The sequence below is a fragment of the Pagrus major genome, chromosome 17 (genome assembly GCF_040436345.1).
Source record: "Pagrus major chromosome 17, Pma_NU_1.0".
Lineage (NCBI taxonomy): Eukaryota > Metazoa > Chordata > Actinopteri > Spariformes > Sparidae > Pagrus > Pagrus major.
In genome coordinates, this window is record NC_133231.1 from 13103000 (window position 1) to 13117817 (window position 14818).

The 14818-nt window shown below is 38.1% G+C and overlaps 2 protein-coding genes across 2 annotated transcripts; both read right to left on the reverse strand.

Moving 5' to 3' along the window:
- Positions 1-1018: 1018 nt before the first annotated feature.
- Positions 1019-9102, reverse strand: mal2 (mal, T cell differentiation protein 2). The gene is made up of 4 exons (XM_073485251.1): positions 8854-9102; positions 6529-6699; positions 3826-4026; positions 1019-2911 (listed from the first exon to the last, which is right to left on the reverse strand). The coding sequence occupies exons 1-4, from the start codon at positions 8968-8970 to the stop codon at positions 2840-2842; spliced, it is 561 nt and encodes a 186-aa protein (XP_073341352.1). The 5' UTR covers positions 8971-9102; the 3' UTR covers positions 1019-2839.
- A 2969-nt stretch (positions 9103-12071) lies between these two features.
- LOC141012102 (CD209 antigen-like protein C) lies at positions 12072-14288 on the reverse strand. Its single transcript, XM_073485498.1, has 4 exons — positions 14130-14288; positions 13846-13914; positions 13378-13617; positions 12072-12806 (listed from the first exon to the last, which is right to left on the reverse strand). The coding sequence occupies exons 1-4, from the start codon at positions 14233-14235 to the stop codon at positions 12433-12435; spliced, it is 789 nt and encodes a 262-aa protein (XP_073341599.1). The 5' UTR covers positions 14236-14288; the 3' UTR covers positions 12072-12432.
- Between the last annotated feature and the right edge of the window lie 530 nt (positions 14289-14818).

The following is a 14818-nucleotide window of genomic DNA, read 5'->3' on the forward strand; positions in this document are numbered from 1 at the left end:
CAAAGGTAGCCATACTGGATTTAGAAACTTCTCAACAGCATTATTATGTGCTATTCTCATTTAACAAAAGAAACGTAAGACGCCACTAATTGACGCTGAGACTGTACTGAAATACATTGTGGTTGACTAAGCTGAGATTAACAACTTTCTTCAAGAAAGACACAACTCCACAGTTGAAGAGAAAATGAATAAGGAATACAAGAATATACCTATTCAGAAAATGTGAATAACCGGGTACAGAAATATAAGGTTGGACAATCCAGTGTATCTTCTTTCTTTCTTTCTTTTTCTTTCTTTCTGTACATTTAATTTAATCTATTTTAATGGCCCTGTTTGTATGATTTACGAGTATCCTCACTGACTAGAAAATATGCCAATATGCATAAGAAGTAACTCTCTTCCTGAGTTTATTTGATACACAAACAGGGAACATTCCCTGTATTTAAGTGCACATTCGAAATGGATCAAAAACCCAATAGACTAATAATAAAAAATAAAAAGTACAATGATTAATGTAATCATTGTCTGAGAGAATAACAATAAAAATAAAATAAATGTATGAAATTTAAGTAAACTTCAGTAAATGGTGGTGGTCTCAGTCTATAGCTGGATGTGCTCTGATATGACTAAGTGTGGCATGCAGGGGGTTAGAGGCATTGTCTAGAATACTGAGCAATTTCCTCAGCATCCTCCTCTCCGACACCTTCACCAGACTTCACTTCAACCCCCAGGACAGGACCAGCTTTCCTGATGAGTTTATTGAGTCTGTTGGCATCAGCTGTCTTCACCCTGCTGCCCAAGCCAACTACAGCGTGGTTACAGGGACATTATTCACTTAGTCTTTAAATTGCGGACTGTTGTAAGCCATTATATCCCTGTACACTTCCTCTGCTTGCTCTCACAAAGCCCCTATGTTTAGGGTGAGATATATTTTTAGACTTTGGTGACTCCTAGTGCTAGCATAAAAAAAGACACTGGCAGACAACAATGCAACCTGTAATGATACAAAGACAAGAGCTTCTTTTTTCTTCAAAACTTTTTATTTCTGTAGTTCTAAAATGCATTTAAAATGTCAAAAAAAAAACAGCAGGTGTCAAAAACAAAACAAATCATTTACAATGATTTTAAATTAATAACATTTTATGAACCTAATGACAACATTAAATACAACTAGTAAATCATGGACCAAGTAAGAAGTTATTGATTTGGACTGTTTTACGACGCATTAACAGAATTACAATAAAAGTCAAACGCTAAATACATAATACTATATATAATTAAATAATTCATCAGCAGATAAAGATCACTGTTTGAAATATAGTAGCTGACAAAAGCATTTCTACAGATGGTCAGATTAAATGATTAGCTTTTACTAGAATAGTGATATCATATATGTAGCATGTAATACGTGATTATGTACAATAGCTACATTATTGTGAAAAACAGTTATGCTGGATATACTGGTAAAATTTGACAAAAAGTGCACACAACAACAAATTCAAACTTTCAAATTCAAACATCCGGTAGACTCTCATTTTAAAAAATTTAATACCAGTCATGTTAAATCTACTGCTCCTTTTGCACCAAGGTAACTGAAGGACAGAAAAATGATCATGTTGCCTTTTAGAGTCTCTCGAACAAATTGCACCATCACATTAATGGTCTCTTATGTAAAACCGATTAGCAGCGCACGTGGGCACGTTTTCGTTTTACTGGAAATGGGAAATATGGCCTCCGATGAGGGTGTGACTCTGGAAATGGGGCAATATTTGTATGATTGATATGACTGAGTGACAAAACAAAACTATAACAGTCATAGGCGTCACTATTGCAAAATGACCCTGTATAGCCACAGCATGTTGTAACATATACAAGGTCCCCGCACACCTTCCCTTGACTTCTTTAATATTATGTGCTTGTACATCTTTTTCCGGTGACTGAAACTACATCTATCCACTCCAGTGGACTTGCACCAATATTTTGCCTATTGGACCTATTTTTTTGATAAAGTGGGCCTATATTTAAATCAATCTGAAGACTATTTAATATTCCTGTTTAATAGAAATATCCAAGTGTAAATACACAACAATTTTTAATAAAGCACACAAAACATTTGAAATCTAAATGGGCAGATTATATCTCTTGGTGCATAACACCCACTGGGGTTGACAGATATATTTTTTAATCATGGAAAAAAATGTATAAGAGAAATGTGAGCAAAATCTGGACGGAAGTATTTCTAACATGTTAAGAAGTTGAATTTTTTTTTTACTTATATACTGAGAATAAGAGGATTTAACAGTTATTTCAGTTTGAGGTACGTGGTGCATCTCATCTTCCCTCCGGCATTTTGAATTTATGAGGCCATATCTCAAAACAACGAGGTGATACAAAGATAAAAATCAACTGGAATTGTGGACGGGGCTTTGGGGCTCCCCCACCTGGTGACTGGGACATGGTACTAAAATGTTTAAAAATGGCTTCCAGATATCTCTTTTCCGTAGTGTAGGGAAATCACTGGTAAGCAGCAAGGGAATGGTAGTGGACAAAAACTTTAACCCTGTTCTCAAAATACCTTCAGCAACCCAGACTGAACCTACATGAAACCAATCCTTTCAATATCTCAGAAGAAGAATTCCTGGAGGAATATTATGGTCCATAAATCTCGACAGGTTTATCTATTAAAAAAACTCTATTATCTTTGATAATAACAAAATTTACACTGAACTGACCTAAACAGCAATGCTCTCTATGGAGCTCTGGATGGTGCGGAAGGTTTTATAAATACATACTGAAGTTATGAAGCAGTTATCAGACTAGTTTGTGCTGGTTTTCTTGGTTACATCCTCCACCTCTTGAAGCCCATCACCATACTGCAGCCGTAGCATAGTGTCACCACAAATGCAAATATCTGGGACAAAGGACAAAAGGAAAGAAAGCAAAAACAGTTACTAATTATATTTGCTAACTACAACTAGTTTGATTCATTATCTATTTAACCTAATATAACCCTTTACTCATTGAATCTTAAACATGTCTGCAATATTCACAAAAATACACGTGTAAAATAAAATAAATCTAACTAGCAAATGTTTGGTACTTTTGCATTAAAACTGGCTAAAATAATAAGTACAGTACAAACTTTTTATAATGTTTTTAAATGGCCTTTTTTGATTATCATACAATATATACAGAATATAAAATCTCATACAGCCACTTTGGTTGTACATTTAAAGTTAGCTCAGAGGTTCATGTACATTCTGTTTATAAAAATAAGACCTAACCTCATCTAACCTAACGTAACCTACTATACTTCTGTCAAAGAGGACAGCTGGCAGTGTTTTAGCATACTGTTTTATGGCCGATCAGCTTGAGCTGATAGCAGAACACCGCAGCACACATAATATCATGTTTATTTAAAGTAACATGGACACTGTTTTTGCATTATCAAAAGGTGCATGCAAAGAATTTAAACTGAAACATGACCAAAACGAAAGTTTAGTCAGCTGGGAGGTGACTTTGTACAAGCAAATGTGTCAACTAAGGTGTTTCTCTGACAGGACTTATTATGGAGAGCCTGAAAGAAGACTGATGTCAAATTGAGTTTAAAAAAAAAAAAAATAATACAGTGGAAACTTTGAATGATGTGAATTCATGAGATTTTTATTTTTATTTTATCTTTCAGCAACTCCCCTACTTCAGCAGGAGTCAACAAAGGAGTTTGGTATAGGGCTATATTAATTGAGATAGCACTGTGAGTGCATTATGATAATATGAATTAAAATCATAATAACAGTGCTAATCTTCTATATCTATATTACTCACCGTGGCTGCCACATTAATACTGTATTGCCTGTCATCCAGGACTGTGAATATATTGCCCCGCGGGTAGGTTATACACAAGACCGCTTCAGTGCTGTTATTCAGCTGCTTGATGTGGGCTCCTCCATTAGCTGCTGTAGTCGCTGCCTCCAACACGAAGGCAGCGAAGTAGAAAAGCAGAGCCATGAAATGGTAAAACACATCCTGAGAAGAGAGAAGAGAGAGGACACATTAAGTACAAGGCAGGTCAAGAGTTTGGAGTATAAACAACTACAGACAGGATGTGAAAATTTGTTTTTGTTGTAAACTTGCTGAACAACTGTAAGATTCCACTACACACAATCCCCTGGTGACAAAGAGCCAAGATGTCGGTTTATCATGTTGGGTAATTATCAGACAATAGCTGCAGGGCTCACTGCAACGACCTGTACTTTACAATCACATACCAAACCAGGCTATCTGTCAAAGAACCAACCTTTTACATTAAATGAAGAGCATTACATGGTGAAATTAAATAAAAATGTCAAAGAATAAGAAAAAAATAGAATATGCAAGAGAAAGAAGGCAGAGTGAGGGATTAAAGACAGAGAGACAGAGAAAAGAGAGGGAAAGAGGGCGTGTCAGGGAGTAAAGAAGGTTAATGAGAGTTTGTGTTGCCGACTGTGCGAGCCTGGCGGGACTACAGGCGGGCCTTTGTGGCGTTTCGGTGTGAGCTCATCATCCATGTCACTCATTGTTCGGCCGAAAACAAACAACCCCACACGCCTGGCTACTCCTGGGAGCAGGGCCTGGAGCCTGAGGCAAGGCTGGCTCTGTCTGTCTGAGAGCCCAGACTTTACACCACTACAGTGACATAACACAAGAACACAAGTTCCTATTCTTTTTCTTATATTATAGATACTGTATATATTATATAAGTATTGCACTGATAGAAAATGCTCTCCAATGCTGAGAGATTGTCTTGTAATAGTGATTTCATGTTGCAAGGACAAGGAGGTCAGCCAATATTTGCTGAAATACAAAGTGCCTAATGGGCTGCACTAATGTGTAATGCTTTCAGCCATATATCCTTTTTATGTACAATAAGAAGGTTGTGCTTCATAGGTTTATAGTTAAGATATATACTAGACCTGGGCAACATATCGTTATTGTAATCTGAGACTATATATCATTTTAGATTTTTGGATAATGAGATATCTAAGTTTTTGACCAGTCCTAGCATTCATGAAGTGCTTTTAAGGAGGTTTAAAAATATGACATATACTGTATAGTGTATCGCAATATGTGCCTAAAACAGTGTGTTTGAATCCTGGTGCTGGGGGCCCTCTGCCCTGCATGTTTTAGATGTTTCCCTGCTCCAACCCACCTGATTCAAATGATCAGCTCATTATCAGGCTTCAACAGGGCTTAATGATGAGCTCTCACCACCAGCTTTCAAAAGTAACACTTTACAGCCTAAGCCTTTGCAGCCAGCTTGTCACAACTCAAGTTACGATTAATGTCTAAATTACAAACCTCTAGAGCTGATGCACAGCTATAGCTAGCCACCTTCACAAAATGATTTGCATGTATTAAAGCAGTCACTTACAGTCATAGGATCAGCTTTGTGGTCTACACTGTCACGTGATGAAAATATGGTTAATAGATTGTTATGAAATGTCTGAGTCTTAGATGAGGAAGTGAAACTGCTTATCTTGACATAAAGCTTTATGTGATTTTACAAAAGAGCTAATACATAAATGCTCTGCTTCACTGCATGGATCATGATGGTGGAGAAACTATTCATGAAGTCATATTTATTGAATTAGTGAGCTCCCATTTTTAAACTACTGCTGGTATAAAGTGCCTTTTTCAGTCACACAGCGAGCTCTTTTCATAGAAGATTTTTAATTTCAGGCGAGGAAAAGATTTAGTTTTTATCACAATGCACAGAGACACACACACACACACACTGTTCTGATGCATAATGTGAAAAAATATTCTCTTTTTAAACATGACATTGTGAGTTATATAATACACAAATGAGTCCAAACTTGGATAAATGCCAAAAAGTGGTGGTTGAAATCACAAGAGTTTCCTTTTTGTTCCTCATAGTAGATCTTACATAATAACCGGTTGACCTGAAGTAATGCTTCTGCCTTAGGACTGATTTGCAGTTTTGCTACTGATCCTGATCTCTGACTTTCATGCTGCAAACAACAGTTACTACCATGACAACATTATTAAACACTGACAGCCATCTTAAAAGGTTCCTTGTGGAGATTTGAAGTTAACTCATGCATGTGTGCACACATGGGTGGCACGACACAAAATCCTACCGGTGGCGTCACACTATCCCAATGGTATTCTTCAATGTCAAGACTGCAGGCTAGTAAACATGTAAACAACACAGGATTTAAAATAAAAAAAATCAGCTTTGCAATTGTTTTTTGAGGACGAAAATGCGCAGAGTTTCTGAAACATTAAGCTTCAAGGAAACACATCATTTGTTTTTGTGAGCAAAACCAGCCATGACGTCCCATTTACACGTTCATTTTCAAACCCATTACTACTTTATTGCATGATTACTCTGTACTCATGGTTTGGACAACACCATCTTTGAACTTGGCCTTCATTTCTGTCTCAACTACACACCTGTGAAGTTTGTGACGTGCCAAACAGATAGGCTGACTAACTGTCAGGCTCATCAGCTTGCCTACAGCTTACCAAGAAATTCCAGTCAGTGCTGATGCGGTCAGCCAGGCCAGTGAGGAGAAGCGTGAGGTAGGCGGAGGAGAGGAAGAACGCGGTGACGGAGACAAACATCACCCAGCCCTGCAGCAGAGGCACGGGCACATTGGAAGAGGCCACCAGGATCCATACTAGCGCACCAAATATCTGGGGATGTAAACAGACACTCATTGGAGACATGATGCAGCTGATTTTATTCTTTTATGCTGAAATCAAGCTCAGCTCCATAATCAATTCATTATGTTTCAGTGGACAAATTTGTTTAGTTACAGGCAGTTTATGACACAGGCAGGCACACGTCAGGTATAGCAATTCGACATATGTATACTGCTATGGCGTCTTTAACTTCTTTATAGATACTTTTCCGATATCTCTTGATCCCATACCAGTGCTCTCAGGTTGCCAAATTTAAAATCTGAACACCCCACTGTGTGGAATCATCAGAATGTTTTCCATCCTTAATTGTGAGGTAAATTTGCATTATCTTAAAATGTTTCTTATAAAACACTCTGCTTTTCAAACTAACTTTGTCGTAAAACAACACGTTGCTTTATCTCCAGAGCTCCCACTGTGTATAGCAGCTGTTCAAGCTGACCCAGGGTTGCAGTGGTGTGGTATGAAAATGATTGGTTATCGTACTGTGTACATTTGCTTAACTACGTTATTGAATTCTACCACGTTAGTTAGTGTTATTAAAATACAGTTTTAAAGTTTATATCATGTTTTGTGGCTGTCAGGAGTTCATATATTGTGAAATTATGATAAAGTGTTTGTTCAATGAAAAAAAACAACTATTTCCATTCCTTTAAAGGTGCAATATTTAAGAATTTTAGTTAAACATTCAAAAATGTCATTAAATTATTAACAGAATGTTTTGACTATATGTCAGACATACAAGTATTGTTTTGCACAGATATCTACTGTGATAGTCAAAACAACACCAACAGCCCCGGTGGTCCCGGCCCAGGCATAGTCAGCTAATAGGAGCACTAGCTGCACAGCTAGCTAGCTGAGCTAACAAGTCCATAAAAACATTTCTGGAGCTTCACAGGAAAACAGCATTGCAGCATACTTCTAAACAACCGAAGCTGCTAAAAAAAGAAGCTAAAAGCGTTAGCTTGCACCCCGTCTGAAGTGGGTGCATGAGCTTGTCCGTGCATTGAGGGGTGTAAATAACATCTTTCCAAATCAATTCAGTCTCGGGACTTCCAGAGACTGGAATTACACCATTTAATGTTTTTTTCCCTGTTGCCTTTTTACATTTCAAAACAAGTCCCCATCTACTTCAGTTGAGTTTAGGAGAATGCCACAACGCTGCTTTGCTGTGAATCTCCAGAACTGTTTTGTGGACTACAAAACTTCACCTGACTTTCCATCAACATGGAGATGAGCAGGTAATGACTGAATTTTTATGTTTATATGAACTTTTCCTTTAATTCGACACTGGCCAATTTAAACATATTGCGCCTTTAAAAGTCATTCTAACTGATATCAATAATAACTGCACAATACCATGATACCCTGAAACCGTAATATTTTCTGAGATTGTTATTGTACCATGAAAATGTCACATCGTTGCAGCCCTACTGGCAATCGACAGGATGTACATGTCAGTGATAACTTCAGTGTGGTTTATTATGGATAAAAGGGCAAATCAAGGTTAAACTAATGATTAAAAAACTAAAAGAAGATGGTGGTATGTAACTTCTATGGATCTATTTATGGTGTAGGAAATGGCATGTTGGAGAAGCCTTTAACATTTTGTTGGAAACAGCCACAACTCGACATTTAAATGACTGTTTCCATCTAAAGGCCTATCTACACAGGCCTTCTGCAACCAGGCCTATATCCTACATGAACAGTCAAGTAATCATGAGATGGAGGTAGCATGTAAAGGCAGTGGGAGTGGTAAGCTGACACAATACTATGAAAGGAGATGATGCTTAATCATATTTGGTATAAATTCAACTGATGCTGGGCCTACTGTGGTCTGTAAGGAACAGGTGTTTTGATCGCTTGAGGCGACGGTTGCCCTTGCTTTGACTGTCAAAAAACTCAGCCTGAGGCAACACAGGGACGATCAGTGTGCAAGCATCGTCCAAACACTGAGGACATCAGGGAGGACACTGTGTTACAGCCAACAGCTTAAAGTCTAACTGGACTAACAGGCCATCAATTATTAATACAGACACATTTCAACTGCCGAGCATTTCTACAACACCACAGAGATCACTGATACATTTAATAACACAGGCATGCAGTTGAGCATCATAAATAACCTTTTGAAGAAACGACACTTACTATTTCTAAACAAACAAGGACTCCAGAGTAAGTTCTCAACACTTCCAGTCCCAAAGGTAGAGAGATAGTTGGCGCTGGGAACGAGGTGGCGGCGGGGTTAGTGGCTGGTTCCGACATCTCTGTGTCTCCCTCTCTCTTCTCTCTATCTCCCCCTCTCCTCTGGCTCTCACCCTCTCAACAGGCTCCCACTAAAACAAGACTCCCGTTTACACAAAAGGACGGGAGCAGCGGGGGAAATTCCTCCGGAGTCATGTGTCCCCCAAACAGGTCGGACAGGTGCAATGGGGCCACTCCCTGGAAGCCTATGCTGCGTTCAAGGACCGCACGGAAGCTCCTGCATCCAGACATCCAGATCATTTGTGAAGCTCATATGTCAGTGGGAGAAATACTGACAGCTTGGTTTGGTTTATTCTGAAAGGCAGTTGTGGCAGTTAACATTTAAAACATAGATTAAAAAAAATAAAATAAAATCATAATGCATGTAGGCTTTAATGTTAAATAACTGTAGAGATCACACTTACACTGCATGTGCAACATTTGCAAGATGATAAAATGCAGATGAGTGTTATAACTATGCTTTGCTTTTAATTAATTTATTAGTTGAAGTTGCTATTAAAACAGAGAGGGAGGCTACAAAACCCATTGTGCATAATGAATGACAACAACATGCATTTTCTCCATGACAAATACAACCATGTGTGGTGATAATATATGTTTATTAATGGTTATGAATTGCTTTTGGAAGAATAAATATGTTGTTTGCATCAGAAGTTTGTAAGGTATGATCTTGTATGTCATAAAGGGCTTCACGGTGTGTTTTGTAATGATGAAACACCATAGATGAATCACTCCTTTAGCCAGTCATTTACATGGCTTTTATGCTCTCCACACCCTAAATGTCAATTTCTTAGTAACTCTACACCAGTTCACATTTTAGAGGTATGTGCACATCTTGTACTACTGGTAATTCCAACAGCAACTGAAGGCATCAATCTTCACTCATTTCTGTTGGTGCACTTGCTTCTCTGCCAATGTGAGCAGCCACCAGCAGACAAGAGTGAGAGGAAAAATCAAATAGTAGGAGTCATGTCAAAGCACCTGATTGATTTCTTTATTAACACTGTTAGAAAAGAAATGAGGGCGAAGAGACAATGGTGTGTGCGCTGGTTAACCTTCTCAGTGCAGGAGTAAAAAGGTCTGAAAAGTAAATATTAGTTTAAGGGTTGGAGCTGAGCAGAGCGGGGAACTGATTTGCAGACTGACTCAGCAGCTTTTACCGTGTTTGCACTAAAACATGGAACTGAAACATCAAGTGTTGGAGGGTAATTTGTGGGATTTTATCAAATGGTGAAGTGAAGTTGCTGTGCTGTTATAGCAACTGGAAGGAGCAGTCTCTTATGGTAAACCATAGTTAATGTTTAGCTAGGACTTGGTTTATGTGAAACAATGTTGACATAACCTCTGAAAGGGCACTGGGCTTAGTTCAGTTTGTTCAGGCTGGCAGTTAGAATCAATATGACCTACAGTGCTTGTATGTAACTAAGTACATTTACTCAAGTACTGTAGGCCTACTTAAGTACAAATTTGGGTAAACTTAAGTACTTGAGACATGTACTACCCCAGCCACAACCTATTAACTTTGCTGATACAGAAGTATTTGTTGCTGTACCACCAGACTAGCGTTTAATTATACAGCACAACCTTCTGTTGTAACGATGAAGACATTTATCTTGTGCCTTTCCTGACTTTTTTCTTTTCTTGCCACTCTCTACTTCTACTCCACTACCATTCAGAGGGACATATTGTACTTGTACTCTACTCCATTCATGACAGCTCCAGCAGTGTCATATAAAGTACCAAAAAGGCACACTTGAGTATAAGGAAAGATAATGTGTTAAAGTATTACTTTGGTTAAAGTTAAAGTCACCCATGGCAATTATCTGTTCAAATAATAAGCATTTTTCTGAAAATTGGGATCAGTGTTTTTTTTTGTTTTTTTAAAAAAAAATCTGATTGCTGATAAAAAGTTATTTGAAAATATGCTACTTGGCTCTGATGCAGCATGTAACCCGAAAATAAAAGTAGAAAGGACAATACCTCGCTCCAAAATGTATTGGAGTGGAAGTGTAAAGTAACAGAAAATGGAAATACTCAAGTAAAGTACAAAATGGTAATTCTAAGTACCATATAATAGGCAACTGGACGTGTTTCAGTTTCTTGAAGACGTTTCACCTCTCATCCAAGATGCTTCTTCAGTTCTAACTAATTGGAGGGGAGTTGCAGGCTTTTGAACTCTGTGTGGGAGTGTCCTTACCAGGGCCACAACCAGCCTTCATGTGAGTTGCTAGGGCTAGGTGAGCCGGGCAATTGTAAAGGACATTTCAGTAGTTGCAGTCCATAATAAAAAAATAACTCCACTCCAACCAACTACAACAGTAAAATCCAGCTTACACATTAATGCATGAATAATAAGAATGATCTAATGATATATAACAGTATAAGAGTCATAGACATTATTTTTCTGCATTGAAATCTTTTACTTGTAATAATTTAGGTACATTTTTACTGCGTGGTGTTAGTACTTTTACTTAAGTAAATGATTTGAATACTTCCTCCACCACTATAAGACCCAGTATCCTATCACATCATATAAGACAAAGTTTATTAGACTGCCTGGAAATGGAAGGGAAGGATTCTTTCTGAGAAGCACATTGAGCCTGTTCTCTGTACTCAAAAAGACATTTATCATGGTGGGTCTTCCTGAACAACAGGAAGCCAGAGATAAATCTTTTTCCGGAATAAACTGCTGATTCTTAGGCTTTTTTAGTTGACAGTACAGTTAAATCAGTCCATTATTCCTTTGTCCAAGTTTTTTATTGTTTATTTTGGAAAGAGTGGAAGAAAACATTCAGCATTCATACAGCATTATGCGTGTTGAAGCCATTTTACAGATCTGCCTTATTGATTCACAATCATGTTGAGACATCATGCATTTCCTTATGTGAATTATGCTGATCATGTGTTGGAATGTGCTGTGTTGAGGTTCTTGTTTTATTGCTGTTATTATGATAATTATGTTGATCGGATGTCTGATAGTGTGACGTGACCTGTAGGCGTGTTGTCCCCTTCGATTTAGGACAGGTGAACAGGTGTTCACTGGAACAGAAGGGCAAACAATTTTCAATCGCACAATAAGAATCAATCCGAATACGAATCCCTTTTGCTTGAAGCTGAATTTATTTATTCATTTTCTGTTATTGTCGTTCAATAAAAAGGACGGATAGTGACACTGAGAACATGTGTGCATGTTAATTTACTTATATTGTGACGATGAAAGGAAACCCAATCAGTGTCACTCACTTATTTTGGTGCTTTGTATTTCATAAAAGAAATGAGAAAAATACACACTAAAGTAACAGTATATTCGCTTGTTATGGATCTACGACATTACACAAACAAAAATGAAAACAATGAAAAGGAACAGTTGTTGTCATACCATTTTCTTTCTATCATTATATACAGTTTTTCCATTGAAGACCTTCAATGACATCAAATCAAAGACAAACTCAACTCAGGGCCTTAATCCTCACACACCCATGAAAATTTTCGATCACAAGGCACATCATTCCATGCTGATGCCTTACGTGAGACCTCCACACAATCCTCATTCCCATCAGAATTATTGGGCTCCCCGTCTTGCCAGAATCCATCACCATCCAGGAAGGTTCCATCCACCCACTTCCATCTGTCTTCATGGCGAGACAGACCGATCCAGGTTATACCAAAAGCTTTCTTGACAAAATCCAGCTCCTCTCTTGTGGTTATAATCACCAGGTCCGCTCCCTTCTGTTGACAGTCTTTTCTGGCGCCTTCCCAAGTTTTAGGCATTCCACTCGGAGAGATAAAGTAGCACTTGTTGTTGAATCTCGTCCATCCGATGTTGCAAGTTTTATCTGGAAAGTAGAAGTGTATTTTTCGTTACTGTGATCCTGAAACCTTTGGGGACCAAAGTTATACGATAATGTTCTCTAATGTTCTTAGTGTGTTGTAAAGACTCAAAGCTCCAGTATCATGCAGTCAGCCTGCGCTTTGTTAAACTGTGCAGAATATTGTAGATAGTTGGAATCTAACAGTTGTACAGATTCAACTGTCACTTTTGGTGTAAAAAGACTTCTGTTTACTAAACTTTGACTCAGAGAGCAGCTATTTTGGATACAAGATTCTGGTGTTGTCTTTAGTTCTGTTTAAAATTAAACAGACAGTACAGGATAATTTAGACCAGTTGGATTCAATTCAATAACCAAGACCTGTGCTTGCATCGCTGATGATAAAGACGAGCAGAACGCTGTATCATTTTTAATTAATATGCCTATTATGCAGACCCTTATGTTTAAGACTGTACACTAGCATGCATTTTATGGTACACCCAAGTACTTTGGTGTTTGACAACGTGCTTTTAATTCCTTTCTACAGCAGCGAAATCCAATGCAAAACATTTCATTCATTTTCAAGTTAATTTCTCACTTGTTCTGTTGAGATGTAAGTTTTTGATGTCCTCTTGTAACTTATCTCGACTGTCAACCACGTCGTTGTACTGGCTCTGCAGTGTCTCCAACTCATGTGTCAGGTTGCTGGAATGAATCTTCAGTTGGTCTCGCTCTCCTCTCAGTTGGTCTCGCTCTTCTCTCAGTTCGTCTCTGCCTTTAGTGATCTCATGAATCAGGTCTGTATACTTTGAGTCCCACTGATTGATGGCACTGGTATCTGCAGAAAGTTAATTTGGACTCAGTGAAAAACTGTGAAAATGATCAAGTGAACACTCCTACACAGAGTGAAACTTACTGCAATTTTGGGGGTTGATTGTTACATTAAGTTACAATTGTTTTTAAGAGTTCAGTGGTCTTAGTCTCAGTCCTGATATGACTTTGAAGTCAGATTTCAAAAGACTTTACCAGCAACTTTGACTTTGCTGTCTGGCATTATTGCACTTACTGTGGGCCACCATGATCACAGTCAGCAGAAGAAGCCCCAGACACAGTGCAGCAGCTGCAATCCAACACACTGCGGGACAAATTATCACCATAAGGAAATGAAAATCGCAAACTGTCAATGCAGAAGAAAAATGTTGCTAAATAGTTTAATCAGCAGAACAATCTCCGTACTAATTCTTTATTACATCAGGCTTTCAATACCTTTCTATAATTACTACAGCTGCTATTGCTGTTATTACTCTTGAATGGCAGGAATTATTATTATTATTGGGTGTGTATTCTCACCTGAACTCCGAGAACGCCATCCACACTTTGATCTACTGTCAGAAGACATCAGATTCCAACCATCTCCTTCAACCTCTCCTAATTTGCTGTTAAATGACAGTGACATTTGTAGATTTGTTGTCAGTGTCCTTTCCCCTCCCGGTCTTAGCTCTCACACTCTTCACTCAGTTGCATCAAACCCTTCTTATTAGGCTCAATGATTTGCTGACACTGCAAGTCTAAACTTGTGGGTAGGACATGTTCAGGCAAAGACAACCCCTTGGTTTGGAGTCTTGTTTACAGCGGAACAGATTTTCTGACACTAGTTGTGAGTTGTTGTGAATATAGGCATTTAATTAATTTTCCATCTATTACTGTTTTCTTCCAAACAAACTGTTAATATTTTTTAACATTACTTTGCAGATTCATTCACATTTACCATTTAAGTTCCTAATCGAGCTGTAGTTACAGCAGTAGTGTTTTTTCACCTCTGATTTAGTTTCTTTTATCTGCATCAGAATTGCAGCGTGAGTCTTTAGAGATAGCACAGTCAGCATAACTCTCTACTTATACTTCCTATAAAAAATAACAGAATGTCAGCCTTTGTTTATGTACTGAAGCGTGCGAATGTGTCAGGATCTTTCTTCACATTAAAAAGCAACCTCTTCAGGTGTATATAAACACTGGGATAAAGGCGTTGCCCTTAAGTC